At 37.0% G+C, this 17051-nt stretch overlaps 1 protein-coding gene across 7 annotated transcripts in view; it reads left to right on the top strand.

Moving 5' to 3' along the window:
- The window catches only part of ZNF385B (zinc finger protein 385B), a 317869-nt gene that overhangs the window by 13251 nt on the left and 287567 nt on the right, over positions 1–17051 (top strand). Inside the window, exon 1 of one of the 7 annotated variants that reach the window (XM_082466747.1) lies at positions 8236–8301. The exons of the other annotated variants lie outside the window; for them this stretch is intronic. Coding sequence (XP_082322873.1) covers positions 8277–8301 — 25 coding nt within the window. The 5' untranslated portion in view covers positions 8236–8276. Of the gene's footprint in view, positions 1–8235; positions 8302–17051 lie in introns of those variants that run through there. 7 annotated transcript variants of the gene reach the window in all.

Below are 17051 nucleotides of genomic sequence, written 5' to 3'. Positions count from 1 at the left end.
GGCAAGGCTAAGATTTGGAACATGGCAGCCTAGTTCTGCAGCCTGATCCCTCACCATGGTGTTATTGCCTCCCATCTATGGACATCAGCTGGGCGGGACAGAATTTGCCTGGTGTGTGCTTATAGGTTACTTCTGCACAGAGAATGTACCTGATGTGCAAGTTGAATCAGAAAACAGGGGCCTTCAGTTCTCTCTGGCTGTAGCATGTTTATGTGGTAAGTCTGGCTTTTACTGTTCAGAGGACTTCCCCACATCTCATTCAGTGATACATGATTCTCCCCCTTCCAATTAGAAGCAGGTAAATCACCAGATAAAGTAATAAACGTTAACTTTACATTTTATTCTCCTTGTGTCCTTAGGAAAGGTATGTATCTGTCATGGAGAATCAAATTGCCCCAAGGATTATGGGGGGGAGGATTGATTTTATTCTGGGGCTTTAGGATCCATATTTCCTCAGAATGGCAAGGGATTCTGTCTTAGGGGGTGACCTGTGATTCTGCCTTTGGCAATGGATGGTACATGTGAGATAGGCCAAGAGCACGGAGGTTCTGCTGAATTGTGGTAAGAGAGACGCATCTGCACTTGATCTGAGGTGCACTGGAGATAGAGGTTATCATAAAAAGGTTGAAATAATGGCTTTAGGCCTCAAAACTCAACAGGATATGTATGACTATCCTCATATTATAGATAAAGACACCAAGAGTAAGAGCGATTCGGAGCCCTTTCCTAAGACCACACAAAAAAATTCAAAATCTAAGATCCATCTCTCTCTCTACATTACCTCTCATAATTTTTTTACAACAAATTCTTCACAAAGTAAAAATGAAAAGAATTTAGGATTTTTTCCTTATTATCAGTGTTTGATTTTTTCCAGTTGTATACTAACTAAAATGCCCATATTCTCTCCCACCTTCAATTTATCCCAAATTTCTAATCTCATTTAAGGTTAATCTTTTAAGACTAAACAGGAGTTAATCAAGCAAAGAGAGTGGAGAAAAGTGATTCAAAGGGAGTAAGGCAAATGTTTAAAATCTTAAATTGAGAAAAAACTTGACATGTCTAAAGAGCTGAGACGCGCCTGAAACTGAGTGAGAGGATTAGAAAGACCAGAGAATTTGCGAAGGTTGGCAGAAGCCTTTAGAACTTTTTTTTACATTTTTAAATTTTAATCATGATTCTGTGGGTCAGAGATTGGGGCTGGTGTCAGCTAGGTGGGTCTCGTCCGGGACTCACTGGAGGTCAGTCACGCAGCTGCAGGCATCTGGTACCTCATCTGGGTTGGATGGTCTCCGGTGGCCTCATGCACACGTCTAACAGTTGATGCTGGCTGCAGGCTGGGTCACTCTCGCCAGTAGACTCTCCTGCTGGAGAAGCTTGGATAGGCTTCAGTCACACATGGGTCACAGAGCAGCATTGCTGGACAGCAAGAGCGGAAGCTGCAACCACTGTGTTCTTTTGGTCAGAGCTGGTCACAAGACCACGACAATTTCAACTGGTAGAAAAATAGATTCTGCCTCTTGGTGTGAGACGTGGCATCCTTCATTTGGCCTTAGGGATTCTGAACTGAATTTGAGTAGATTTTAAGTTGAGGACACTGTGGGGACAGAGGGGAGAAAGTAAGGATGGGTTTTGCAACGGGAAGTGGACGTAATGGTTTGAAGGTGGGAATGGAGGGCAAGATCTGAAAATGGGTTGTCAGCTGGAGCATTTTATACTGTGTACTTTTCTTTGCTGCTATATTCTGTGCTTCTCTCTGATGCCTCCAGGATCTTCAGCTGTTTTTTTTTCCCTTCCCTTCTAATGTGCTCTAATTCTCATTCCTATTCTACATTCAAGAAACAGCTTCTAGGGTCAGGGCATTGTGATAGGTATTAAGACTATTAAAACATGTATGTGGGTTGTTAAAATACATAAGCCAGATTTCTTACATTGCATCTCATATATATTTAAAATGTAAAATTTATCCTCAAAATCATTTTCTCAGACATTTTTGAACTTTGGAAATTAAGCTTGAAACTGCAACACTATAGACCTACCACAAGATGGAGCCACAGGTATACTGAAAATAAGATAACTCGCCTTATTCCTAATCCCACCACATTTGCTGGAATTTATTAATGAGTATGGAAAGCAAAGAAATACAAAGAGGTGAGAATGTGTGTGGGCAGGAACATGTTCATTTGACAGACTTTTTCTGAGCATCTTCTATGCATTAGGTAGAATATATAGGGGGGGTATCAGGGTGTTTGTGTGTGTGTATGTGTGAGAGAGAGGGAGAGAGAAAGAGAGAGAGAGAGAGAGAAAGAGGGAGGGAGAGAGAGAGAGGAAGGGGTAGGGGAGATTTTTCTCCAGTTTTCAGGAATTAAACATAAAACTTAAATACCTTAATGTTTCCCCTTGTCTGGAAAAAATTATAGTCCATTTTAAGAGATATTAAATACAAACATGAAGGGTTAATGGTGCAAACTTAGGTTTGTGTGATAGATGCAGAGATAGGGCTAGAATTCATCAATATAATATATTTTACTTTTGCTGTAGAAACATATGGTTTAAAATACTTTCTTTTGCTTCATTTTTGATGAGTCAGTGTGCCACTTATAACTTAACCAAGAAATCTTTTGCAAAATATTAAGTACCATGGTGAAAGTGTAACAAATCATCGATGTATCAGTGAGTATCAGTGAGTTTCTACCAGTAAGTGCACTAGGTAGATAAAGCATTTTAGTGTGGAGGCAGGTGGGTTAGATTATTTACAATGCACTTATTTCCCTAGACCTCTTAATTATAAGTCCATAAAAATCTTTTCATGGAATAATTATTATGTAGCTCATTTATTAGATAGAGCCCATATAACTGCCTATAGTTTTCCAAGAAGGGACAGACTCAGAGGGGAAAAGGTCTTGGTCAAAATATACCAAATGAGATCATTGAAAATAGAGCATTTGATTTCCTTGGTATAATCCCAGATCCTTTTGAGAGAACACAGGAATTACCTCTTGGAATAATTCAGACCCAATGATGACACAGTAGAAGGAATATATATCTACTTTTCCGACTCTTTGTCTTATCCAGTATTGATCACTGTACGTTTCTAAGCATTTTGCAAAATCCTAATTTTATTCTTCCAAACAAGAATAGAGTTAGTGCCCCATATCTGTACTCCCCAGGTAAATTCAACTGAGATTTATATGGCAGGGCTTATTGAGGTTGAAATTCCTTATGAATGAGAGAGAATACAGCAATATGGAAATAGGATGAAGGCTCAGGTTATAACTACAACCCCCCAAAATGCTTTGAGATAGAGCCTAGCCATTATGGATGGTGTCAGAAATCTAGAACTACCCCTACGGTCACCTGAAAAAGTCCTTATAGAACAGCTCTGTATTCTGTACATGTGGTTTAAAAGCGTTAAAGAAGGGTGTTGATTATATAAGCCCAGAGCTCTAAGGAATTGATATATAAAGGAGTCTGAATGGAACTTTTTCAGAAACAAAGAATTAAAAGGAGTGCTTGACCCTATTTTAGTGAAGGGCAGATAGTCTTTTGCTTTAAGAATACTTTGGACTATGAACTTTTACGTGTATCATATTTATTAACAGACAAGTGTTATTTTACATCAAGTCTTGGTTTTTAGTTCTTAAAAATTTAAGATTTAAAAATTTTAGATTTTAAAATTTAAAGACAATCATGCTAAGTGTTTGGGTGGCTGAGTGATCTGAATCATCAAAGGCACACTTAAAATATAGGTGTCTTAGAATAGAAGCGTTATCTATTTCAAGCTTATCTAAGGGAGAAAGGCTTTCAGTAACTGGCTCAACAGAAACTTAACAGTATTGAGTTCTGATTCCCACTGTGGGTTGAGTGTGTTGTCACTGACTGACCACCTTTCTTCATACAAGAGTTCTACTTTCATACTCGGCAGCAACCCAGCCAAGGAGGTTGTTGGGCATTGTTCCAAGTTAGGCATCCTTGTACAGTGTTACAACTGACCACGGGATTGGTGTTCATCCTTGGCACTTCCGGTTTTTCTGGATCTGGTTCTTAGGCAAGCTGCGAAACATGTTTGCTTTTCTCCTGATTACATGAGGAGTTTGGAGGAACTGAGTGGTCTGGTTATTGTATTTTTTTAGGGGCTGAGTATAATGGCATTTGCATCACGTTGGCCCACTTCATTTCAAGAGGCTGCCTCTGGTGAGCCTTCCTTGCAACTCAGATATCTAGGCCTGCAGATTCTGGAAGTTTATCTTTTCTTATGTGGACATGATGTAAAAGGTATAAAGAGATGTTAATTTTATTCCTGGGGAGTTACTGACTCTAGATAATCAGTTACTTTGAGAAGTTGTAAGAATTTCATCAAACCACCAGGACACTATTTTGGTTGCTAAAGAAAGAGTTCACCAAATTATGTAGTACTCGCAGATGAATAAATGCAGTTTCCTTCTTCATATGGAACATGACTTTGTCATGCTACGTACTAACATTAGAGCCACGTATTCCATTCTACTTTATACAGTGAATAGGAAGACCATTGTTCTCACAAACACCCCTAGGACTCCTCCCCACTGCAAGTCTGGGTCCCAAAAGGCACTCAAAAAATGCTCTTATTTTGGGGGAGGGTACCTATGGTTTTTAAATTTCTTTAATGAAAGTTGTATATATTTAAGGTGTTCAACATGATGATTGGATATACATTTACATAGTGAAGTGATTACTCCAGTCAAGCTAGTTAATATATCCGTCTCCTCATATAATCACTTCTTTTGTGTGTGGTGATTGAAATCTACTTTCTTAGCAAATTTCTGGTACATTTGACCCTTGAACAACATAGGTCTGAACTGCACGAGTCCACTTACACACAGGTTCTTTTCTATAGTAAATGCTACAGTACTAGACAATCTGTTGTTGGTTGAGTCTGTGGATACAGAGGAACTGCGGATATGAGGAGGCTCGGATATAGATGAGCTGCAGATAAGGAGGACCGACTATAACTTGTATTTGGATTTTCCACCGTGCGGAGGGTCAGCGCCCCTAACCCTGGCATTGTTCAAGGGCCAGTTGTATTCAGTACAGTATTATTAACTCTAGTCATCATACTGTATGTTAGATCTCTAGACTTATCCTTCCTGCGTAACTGCAACTTTTTATTTTTTGAGAAGATCTCTTAGAAGATGTGAATATTCTGTAGGTCTGAAGTCTTAAGTCCAATATCAATACTTTGCTGTGTTAATGCTCTTCAATGTACTTCGTATAAAAAAGTATTTATTTGGGAAATATAGGAAAACTCCAGGTAAATACAACATAATAGTCACGTGTCTTAAGAATATATTTTTAAAATGGGTTTTAATGTTATTCAGTTTGAATATTGATGGTAAATCGTATTACTTTCTTTTCTGTAAGTGATTTTAAAGAACTCCTACACCAAATAGTATATAAAAATAAAATATGAACCTTTACTTCAAAAGGTGAAGCTTATTTTTTTTCTTTGTTTCTGACATTCTCACATGTGATGTTTAAAAACCATTGTGGATGTTTTGCTTTGGGATACAGTGAGAAGAGGGTGAGATAACCCAATGTTTTGTGCCTCATTCTGAAAACACATTTTTCTTTTAAAATATCCTTTTGAAAATTATAAAGTAGGTTGCTAAAAGAAATATTTATGTCAAGTGCCTGTCACATTACTGGGTATAAAGTAGGTAATCAGTGAGTGGTTGATATTTTCATCATTATGTTTTGTTATTTCTTGACACAATAATTCTGAATGCCTTCTTCTTACCTTCCATTGCCACGCCCTAGTTTTGTCATCTTGCATTATAGCCGCATCTCTGCTGTACTTTGTGTCTCAGTTTTAATAGCACCTTCTTGTGGTTTTTTGGCCTATCCTGTTAAAGCAATGCTCATCTCCAGATCTCTTGCCAAGCCAGAGAACACTTGCCAAGGTAAGGTATTATTTTCCAAGCCATAACCTTACAACAGTTTAGGTAAACATTTCTGCAGGTCTATAATCTCTTACCTGTAATTTCCAAAATCCAAGAAGCTCTGAAAATCAGAAGGTTTTGTAATTTATATTGATGGCAAAACCTGACCTGAACTGATGTGTGTGAGGTTAATAATAGTCTTTATCCCATCTAGTCTGAATATGCACATATTTTGCTGCAGAACTGTTAATATGTCTGATTATAGACTTTTGCCCTAGACTTTACTTGAGGCATTATATAATTCACAGTATCCGCAGAGTATTATCTTTCTAAAATCTGAAAGCATTTGAATTCTGAAATGCATCTGGCACTAGGGGTTTTAGATAAGGGATTAAGGACCTATAATCAAATATTATAGTTTCATTTTAAAGTTTTATCTTATTACTAGGAAGCTGCATGTATAATAGAAATAAGAGTTTTAGGCACACAATCTCTTACAGACTATTTTCTCAGGCAAGAAAAGTACAGAAAAAGAGAGAGAGAAGACATGGAGCAATTTCTGAATTAGTGGTACCCAATGCCATTTCTCATAGTCCATTCAAATTGTTGTCCTAGGAGCTTCCTGAGGCACTAGATGAATGGAATTCAGGCAGCAAAAGTAACCACAAAGGTTTAGTGCATTCTCCTATGACGTGGGTGTATGTACATACACCCACACACACATACACACACACACACATGCTTGTGTGCATCTCCACTCATATATGTCTATAACTATCCTCAAGGAAGGGAATCCAACCAGTGTCCTGTAAGGAGTCAGTTTCACACTGAGGGACATAAGGAGAATACCCACAGGAGTGCCATGTTTAATGTTGCTCCAAAATGCTGTGTTATGTAAATGTGTTGTGGTATAGTTCTTATTTTTACACAGATGTTTTAGATTGTAGATACTACTAAATGTATCTACACCTAAGAGCTACTAGTGTTACTAGAACTGTACACAGTCATTTGTAGAAGATCCTCAAATCAGGAATTGTATTTATTGGATCCTGATTAGCTCTGCCTTTAGAGTCTCAATGAGAACCTAAAACCCATTAAAAAAAAATCTGAGTAGAACCTTAAATATGTGCTTTGTCAATGCTGCCTACTAGGAATTCCTCCCAGTTATTTTTGTGATATTTTGATAAATGTTTTATGTCCCTGTTGCTTCGCACTTTGCATGCACATGTCGAAGCTCTATATTTTGTGATCTCAAATCATTGCTGCTACTTTCTGGGGTTTAGCTACCTTGTGCCTTTTTAAGACATCTCAAGTGGCTCATGCATCTTATATTTTAGTAATAAAAGAGGAAGGATGGTGAAAGGTAAAGGTATAAATTTGGGGGTGGCTGGGGTAGGGGTGTATGGATTTATTGAGCTGTAGATTTTTTTAAAAATAATAAGCAGTGAAATACTATGTGGTTAAAAATATTCTCTACCTTGTCCGTCTATTTTCTTGTTACACAAAATAAATACATTTAAATTTTTATTGTTTAGGAATTCGTCTTAGAGTAAAATTGATAGTATTTTGCCCTGGTGCTAGCATAGCCCTGCACATGTTTACTATCATTATTATTTTAATTTAGGGACAGGCGCTCACGGGTTAACAGATATTTAACTTGCTCTTTAATGGACATCTGTGTCAAATATATGGCATTTTTTTGTTACAATTGTAATAGCCTCTAGTGATTTCATTTGTCTATAGAAAAGTCCCAGGGACCTATAGCTGTTTTGGTTTCTGTAGCTTTTTTGTTAGGTCCTTATAACATAGACTACTGATTTCTTCTCTGTATTCTGCTCATTGTTGAAAAGCCAGAGCTATTTTTAACATTTACACAATTTCAATAGACGATTCTTCATTCCACAAGGTTTGGTGCTAAATCTGTGGAGCCTTTCATAATCATATCCTTTTTGTGGTTTGCTTGAATTTGATCACAGTGGCTGATTTCATGCATTGATAATGAAGGCTTAGGTTGCCTGTTTCTCGGCGTAAATCCACCTCAGACTTGTAGGTTGACAGTGCTTCTGGTTTCAGCACGCATGGAGATATAGAATTGAAATTGCTCTGCTTTCTTTACAAATGACTCAGAGTGTGCTTGTCCTTCCCTAAAATGTTGCCAGCGTGTAAAGGATTTTCAATGAGCAGTGCAACAAGCCAGCATCTGGGAAGGTTTGGAGCTGCACTGACATAGCGTGGTACTGTCACACAGATAATCAGGGCTGGAGCCAAGTCTCCGTAGCCCCGTGCATTACACTGGTCACATCCTGGAAGTTTTGTTTATCCAACTTGGTTGCTTTTGAAGCCGGTGAAAGCCCTGCCAGGATGTGGAGTGGACTTCCTAGCAGAGGTGAGCATTTTTATTCTAAAACTTAGACGCCGGGATCTGGGGTGTCAGGAGCAGATTCTTTCGAATGCTGTGTTGAATCCTGTGGAGTTATCAATTGTGTTTATCACGTTGTACTGACAGATCTGAAGGGGCAACAGTGAAGAGCAAAATATATGATTCTTTAATTTTAGGGGGAAGTAACTCCTTAAATGGATGTAATAGCATTCTTTTCATTCTGTGCTAGCTGTTTGCCGAGGACATCTTACCAGTAGGTGACTTCCTTTGCATTTTAAACATTCAGAACAAGTCAGTGATATTATGTTATTTGCTATCATTACTAAAAGTAGGCAATTAGCAGTGTTATTATGTGCTTCAGGTATCTAAAAAAGGCTATGAACTAAATGTACTTTGTAGAATCTCTGATGTGAAAAATATATAGCAGGAAACAACTGATGTTTATGAGATAACTAAGAAAGTAAGTGAAATAGATTACATACTGGAGTCGATACCTTGTTAAGCTTGACATTATTAATAATTAAAAGTTATGACCTGTCATGCACTGGACAGCCTACAGTAATTGATTCCCAGAGATGGTATCCTAAATGAGAGGAGGATAAAATTAGAAGCATTTCTTCATACGGCATGTTTTAATTAGATGTGACGTTTTAAATGTAGTAGATTTTATCATTTAAATATAAATAAAATACTGACACTCATCTGGGGAGTTAAACGACTAGATCATCATGCCCAGACAGGTCTCATGTGGCTTTATAAGCATAGAGTATTTGAAAGCCAGCTTGATAAGGGCAGACTCAAAGTTAGCTTCCAAGTAGATGGAGTCCTCTCGCTTAGACTCTTCTAAACTCTAATTCCTACGTGATGAGAAGCCGTTTCTAAAGAAGAAAGGACTGTGAGAGTTATGATGTATTCAATAACAGTATGCTTATTAAGTGCCTGTTTGGTATGTTAGGTCTACAGAGAAGTCTATTTTTATTTGATTGGAAGCTAGCATGGCACATGGGGTATGTATATAATATATGTGTGTGCAGTGTGTGTGCGTGTATGTGTGTATATGTGTTTTCCTGCTAAATTTATTTGAGGCAGCTGTTTTATAGCTTTCAGCTCTAAAGTTATAGATAAGTGTGTATTTGTTTGACAGAAGATTCGAGAACCTCGCTTACTGCCAGTACATGTAAAGCTTGGCTAAGCAGACGCATCAGGGGCAAACCATTTGTGTTCGCCAATCTGTCTCAGCAAGTCCCAGGGCCACTATCTTGCTAGAAGCCACTGTGTGCTTTTGAAAGCATGAAATTAGTTTTATACTAAGCACATGGTTTCTCATTTAGCAGCTCTTTTTATGGTAATGGTCAATTTATGGTTCACTACCATGATTTCGGTGTTCTGTCAAAGCTGATAGCTTCTGCTAAGGTGTCTCTATGAGATAAATTTTTAAAAAGCAGAGGGAGGGGGAGGACCTAATTAGACCCTCAAGAAGAGAGTCTTAGCTTCAACCCAGTCTACCTTCCTGAATGCACTGTCATTTCTCTAAAGTTCCTTTATGCTGTTTGATCCAGGACCAACAGATTTAAAGTTGCTAATATTTACCACTTTGGATCTTACGTGACATGTGACATCAAAATAACTGTGTTCCGAAATGTAAAGTATTTGTTCATCTTTTTGCAATGCATTTGTAGAAAACCACTCTATTAGTGCTGACCATATTGTGTAATTCATCATTAGGTTTATGTGCTTGTTTGTTAATACATCCTAGAGCACTGTGGGAGAGAGTGTAAGGCTTTTATATATTTTATAGTTGATATAAAGCACCCATACTTCATTATACATATATGTACTATGAGGAAGTTTAGTTAAGGAATAAAATTAAATAGTCTGAAAATACATTAAAAAATTTAAAAAATGTCTTCTTTCATACAACTGCCTCATCTTGAAAAGTAAAAGCTCTCAAATGCTAAAATTATAGAAATATTGAAAATAGTTTTTGTTTCCACAGAGTGATAATAGATGAAATGTATATGCAAATGTGGTGAGAATGTTTTACTTAGCCTTTTCTTTACATCAGAAAATAACCCTTGTTGAAAGTTTTGCCGGTCATAATGCATTTTGAAGTAAAGGTGATCAAAATTAACTCCCAAGACATTTAATGAAATATTTATTCTTATGTTTATTCTTTGCATGGTGGAAATAAATCTGTACATGTGGATTAGGGAGCATGTTGAAATGGTGCTATTATACATTTTCTTTCATATGGCTTTGACAGTGGAACTGAAAACACTTCTGAAATCTTGAATTTCATGATTTTTTTTCTTGTTAATCCTTGGATCGTTGCCTAGGTTAAGCAATTTCGCATGATTAAGGATTCAAGATAAAATGTTGTTTATTGAAGTGCAGGGATGTATTATGTGCCATTATAATTAGAAGATTTTCTGTTTTTAGATGAAGCGTAATTTTAAACAACTTATTTTTCTTCTGTCCCTTTGGGAATGTCATGTCACAAGTCATCATCAGATGGTTAGGGGTATTTCATTTTAGATTTTTACTTACAAATAAGTATCTCATACTTCTTACTTCCCCAAAGCCCATGAAACAAATTGGGTTTGTGAGTTGAGAATTAGAAGGTTAGAAGGGCATTGAGATTTTTTCTCTTTGAAATTCCTGATGATGTAATGTGTTTAGTAAATGAAAACTTTAAAAAAGTTTTAGAATGTCAGAATTCTCTTAGAATAGTGAAACTTGTCATATTAAATAGATCATGGAAAATTCACTAGAGGAAGTGAAGGATAATTTAGCATATCTGCCTGAAGTCTTAGTAGCAATTTCTCTTTCACAAGAAGTAGGATTTAGAAAGTTTTCATGAGGATGTGAGATTCTCATGAATCTCAGTGATGTACCTGCATCTGTTCACTTTTATATCAAGAGATAGCAATCTATACCTTCAGCGGATTTTAAAAATGATTAGTTATGAAATATAGCAGATATAGTAAGCCTGCTTTAGTTGAGAAACATGATTACAAAAATCAAAGTACTCTCCAAGTTCATTGAGCTTTCCCATTGTATACATTCAGTAATTAGTTTGTACTATCTGTATAGTCTGTTGTTTATTTTGAGGTATGTTGCTGTGGTGATGAATACTTTTTAATATAAGTATGTCCCATTAAATATTTGGGACATTCTTGTGCTAAAAATTACTCGTTGTTTAGCTGAAATTCAAATTTGAGTTAGTGTCCTTTATTTAATATGTGAACCCTACCTAGTTTCTATATAAGAAGTTGAGTCTCTAATTATTACCTAGAAAATCAGGTCTACCAAAGCTAAAATGGGGGCTTCACTTTTCTGTAAAAGCAGTCGATTTCTACTCTTTGAGTTTATGCCAGGAAACTCCTATGATAAGAAAGTTTCCATTTGAGAAACTTAAAATGCTATAAAAAACAGGATTGATAGAGCAGAAATCATGAGTAAGGATATGAGAGCCTCCTTGTAATTACTGAGATAAAATAATAAAGGCAGCACATTAAATAATAGCTGTCAGTAACATTTTAAATAAATCATGAGAATTGTACAATTAATTTCCGATTGTTATAACCCCTTGCCAACTAGAACATTTTCAGGATTTTTCTCCCTCAGTAGGTTTCAGATGCTTATAAATTAATTTTGTTTTGTTGTAGTTAAGATGCATAATGAGAAGTCCCTCCCTCAATGCCTCCTCCCCCCTCCATCTGGATTTTATTCAATATTCATTGTCCTTTTGACTTTAGGACTCATATTTTTTGACTGCCATTTCCTAGGTTTCTCAGGGAGGCAGAGTAACTTGCAAACTTGACTTAGAAGGATGCTTGGATTATTCAGTGTAACACAGCTGAGTAAAACAGAATGGAGATTACATTTATTGTGTACCTACTATATGCCTCATAAAGTATCAAAATATTTATAGACAGGTTTTTATTGAATTCTTATTAAAACTTTATAATATATTAACATAATACCCATTGTACAGATGCTAAGCTATTTATCAAAAACCCTGTTCCCAGCCTAGAGTTACTCTGTGTTGGCTCTGAATGTCACTCTTACACAGAAGAATAAAGGCTCATCTTCCTTCATCTCACCTAAGGTTGTCTTGTAAAATTCTCTTCGCTCACTTAGCCTTCTCCATTACCTTTCTTCTCTCTTTTCACTTCTTAATATCTCCCTCCCGCCCACCACTGTTTTTGTAAATATCCCCAGCAGGAGTGACTAGACATCGGTATATAATCTGATTCTCAAAATGAGAGAAAACATGTAGAACTGAGTCACATATACTGTAACAGAATTTTGTGTTAGGCTGCGTTGCAGATGATTAGTCAACAGGGTAGAGGTAATGTTTGGAGTAATTTCTTCAAGATACCCTTTTTGTACCCAGTTTAAAATGCCACCTCAGTTCTCCCTCTGTCAGTCACGTGACATGTCAGACCAGGAAACCTATTTTGAGCTCAAATGGATCAGTTGAGTATGAGAGCAATTAACCCAAGTTTTAGAAATGGATTAAATCTGCTAGCCCAATAAAGAACTGTTTAGTAAATCATATCTTCTTTCAGTTAAATGGTAACTCCCTTGCCCCCATGATCTAGTTAATTTCTCAATGTCTGTTGTCCTAGGACAAATTATAATTTACTTCCAATTTTTTCATGTGTATTAATGGTATACCGCTATTTCAATCTGATTATTTTGGATCTCAAAAGATTTTTTTTTTTGCTTCCCATCATCAATCTGTTTTCTACTTTTGTCTAGTCATAAATGTTACTGTATTATGCATTACTTCTAATTGTTTCAAATAATATTGGTGGCCTGTTTCTGGTCTCTAAATTGTACTCTTTGGGAAAAGATTCTGATTCCTCCTTACCTTAAATATCACTCTAGTCTCCATATCAGCTCCAATGTCCTCCTACTTATATCAATCCTATCTGGCTGCGTGGTCTGTTTGTTATGGCAAAATACCAATGTGAATCCATAATCTAACTTTCTTCACTAAATATCTTCAAACATTTTTTTCTTTGAAATTGTTCTCAAATTTTTAGAAAAGGCACTGGTGGGTGAATAAAAGTTGCTAGTAGTTTGACAGACTCCAATTCTATTAATTTCCTAAAAGGTGATATTATTCAATAGCTATATTTTCTTGGCAAATGGCAATTGAATAATAAATAGATGCCTCCAGCAGGGAATGCCTATTCTGTCAGAGTGAGGAGAATTCTGTCTTATTCCATCCAGGGTGTCTGCAACACCACTGGGGCATTTAGCTGAACATGTTTTTGCTGACATTTCAAAATTGGTGTGTGAATTTCACTTGGAGATCTATGGTAATTCTAGTTCTATTTTTTTTCTCTGATTCATTCTTTGGTAGTGTTGATTTTTTAAAATATGAATCTGAGGAAATGGCTTTATATCCAGAAACCTTCTGTTTCTTCCAGGAAGTCAAGGTGGTATTTCTTTACTCAAGTTTTTTTTTTGGGGGGGGGGTGTGGGTACTGGAAAGGGGAGCCTGAATTTTGAAGCAATTTCAAACTGTTCAGGAGGAAGCAAATTCAGAAATGAATCTACAGGGACTAATTTTTCTGGTATTTGTCTACATTTTATGTATTTTTATTATTGTATAATGGGTAATACTGCATTCATAATAAGTTAGTTAACTCTTGCTTAACTGGAGCTTTTAGATTTTGTATACTTTAGGTACACAAAAATTTTTATGTAGATTAAGGGGAACAAGCAGTGGATGTCACTCTGTGTACACAGTAGTTAGAAATCCTATAATGGGTTATGAATCATGCTTTAAGGAAAAAATACGGATGGTTTGGAAATGATTTCTAACACTCGTTTCTTGCTTCAGAACCTTTATATGTATATACTCATTTAATCCGTGTAACAACCCTATAAGTAAGTACTATTATACCTGTTTACAAGTAGGGAAACTGAAGTATGGAGAGGTTAGGTTACCTGCCCAAAGTCATGCAGATAACTCAGCTGGGTTTGAATCCAGGCAGTTGGGCTCCAGAATCCATGCTTTTAACCACTGCCCTAGATTAGCTTTCTGTAGGACATTTAACGAAATCTTTCTTGATATTATTTTGTGAACAAAAGAGAAAACTGTTGACTGAGTGATAGTGTACTGTAGTGGATTTGTAACTGGTTGAATGCCTATACCCAAGTGTACCTGGCCAATATTAACCTAAAGTGAAGCTCCAGGACTCAGCAATGACTTGGTGAAAACACTGATGACCTGGTCTTTAAATTTATAGATGATATAAAGCTGAGATAATAAATACATAGGAAAATAATACAATTATAAATCTTGATACCAAGACCACATCCTACCAAATAAATCAGAGTCTCTGAATGCAACCCAGAAATCAATATTTTTAAAGCTCCCAAGGTGATTCTAATATGCTGCCCCCGTTAGAACCATTGTTTTAAAAAGATGGACAGGGCTTCCCTGGTGGCGCAGTGGTTGGGAGTCTGCCTGCCAGTGCAGGGGACGCGGGTTCGGGCCCTGGTCTGGGAGGATCCCACATGCTGCGGAGCAGCTGGGCCCGTGAGCCACAACTACTGAGCCTGCGCATCTGGAGCCTGTGCTCCGCAACAAAAGAGGCCGTGACAGTGAGAGGCCCGCGCACCGCGATGAAGAGTGGCCCCCGCTCGCCACAACTAGAGAAAGCCCTCGCACAGAAACGAAGACCCAACACAGCCAAAAATAAATAAATAAGTAAATAAATTTATTAAAAAAAAAGATGGACAAACTCCAACATAGTCAATTTCAACTACAGTACATGGAAGAGGGAGCGAGAAAAGATGTAGGAGATGTAAATGCATGTATGGGTCCAAACCATGATATGACTATCCCCCACAATCTTAATGGTATCTTAGGTGGGAGTAGAAGAACTAGAATATCTGTAACAATGAAGTTTGTTCAACCGTCAGAGCATGCCTGGAGTTGGAGAAATGCAGAGAGCTTAGGTGCTTTCATTTGAGAGTGACCACCATGGCCAAGGTGCACTGAATACTTTATCAAGGAGAAGAGATCATTAGAGGATTTATTATATTAGAACATTTGAATTATAGGTTTTTAATAAAGCTTTCAGGTAAAATTAAGATGAGTGAATGGCTTTTCAGGAAGGAAGATTTTCACTTGAACTTCCCAGTAAAGCTGTCTGAATATGGAGGGATTGCTTTTGGGGATGTAGTGTACGTCCTTCATTGGTGGTATTGAAGCAAAAGGCAGAATGTGACTTAGGTGTGTGATAAATGAGGATAAGGATTGCATGGATGGTTAATGTAGATGATCTTCCAGCTTCAGACTGTATAGTTCAATGAGCATGTTAAATTAATAAGGTGATATAAGTGACCATTTGTTCATTACATTAGTTCTGCATCTAGGAGAAGCAGAAGAGCACAGTGATTATGGGAGGAGTTCCTGTGAGGTTCAAAGCCTAGCTCTATCACAACTTAGTTGCATGACCCCAGGCAAATTGTTTCACTTTCCAAATCTCAGTTTCCTCGTCTGTAAAACAAGAATAATAATAGACTCCACTGCATAGATTTATTGTAAAGATTGAGTGAGAATAATGTATATAAAGTTCTTTGCATGGCAAGTTGAGGAAAAATAAGAGGAATATGATGTAATCAGAAGTTATCACAGGAAAAGCTTAAAGGTTGCTAGTGATGACTTTATGGTTTGGCATGTGGTAACTACTCAATAAATGCAGCCCATTATTATTTACAGATTATTCTTTCTTCTATTATAGCTGTCTTCTAGTAAAAATCAGGGTCTGAGAGATAAAACCTAAAGCAGGTAAGTATTGGTGGAAGACATGGGGCTGGAGCAGAGGAGACCCAAATGGAATGACACAGCATGGAAGGCTTTGGGTAGGTGGAGGCCACATAAAGAATTGGTTCTGGGAGGGAAAGGAAGGGAGATTGTGAAAGGGGATGGGAGAACTTTACTGCTTATAACTCTTCATCCATTTCCATCTATTATTTCATTTGATCCTTACCATAACCCTGGGAGGTAGATAGCGAAAGTAGTATTTGCTCATTGTACTGATAATAAATCAGCATCAACAAAAGGGTAAGTGACTTGCTAAAGAGAACAGAACTGAAAGTCAAACTTAGACCTTTGAACTCTTCACTCCACAGCTTCTGTACATCACACCAGCTTCTGCCTAGTTCAGCTTGGATGTTTACATTTTAGTGAGGACTCACCAGTTGACTACAACCAATGCAGTGAAGTTTGGAAATAAGGGAATGTGATCAGTGAGTTGAATTTAGTCCAAGGATAAAGTTTTAAAGCTTTCCTGTTAGTTGGAAGACAGCTTCTAAAGGTCAGAATGATAATTAAAAGCTCAAGTAGTAGCCTTACCAGTCAATGTTGTTAACATTATTATCACATTTTATAGGATCTGAATACTTAAAGGGCTTTCTGTGTACTATAATTAACTATCCTTAACACACCTCATACTAAAGGGCAAGCTTCTTTAGCATGGTATAACAATCCAACAGTTAATAGGAATCACCATATATTAAACGTTTAATGGTTCAGTGAGTTGGGGGAGGAGGAAGGGTAGGAGACTAAAGTTTGTGCTGTGATTTCAGAAGAGCTAAACAGTATCTGCAAAATGCAGAGAGAAAAGATGTGCTGTGAATTATATTTTAGGTAGAGTTGTAAGTCCCCAAAACAAGTATCAAACAAAACAGAGAGTTTTATAAATTATTCTACATATTCTTCTTTC

The sequence above is a fragment of the Balaenoptera physalus genome (assembly GCF_965194825.1).
Source record: "Balaenoptera physalus genome assembly, chromosome: 6".
In the NCBI taxonomy this organism is placed as follows: domain Eukaryota; kingdom Metazoa; phylum Chordata; class Mammalia; order Artiodactyla; family Balaenopteridae; genus Balaenoptera; species Balaenoptera physalus.
This window is presented reverse-complemented; position numbering and strand designations above follow the sequence as displayed.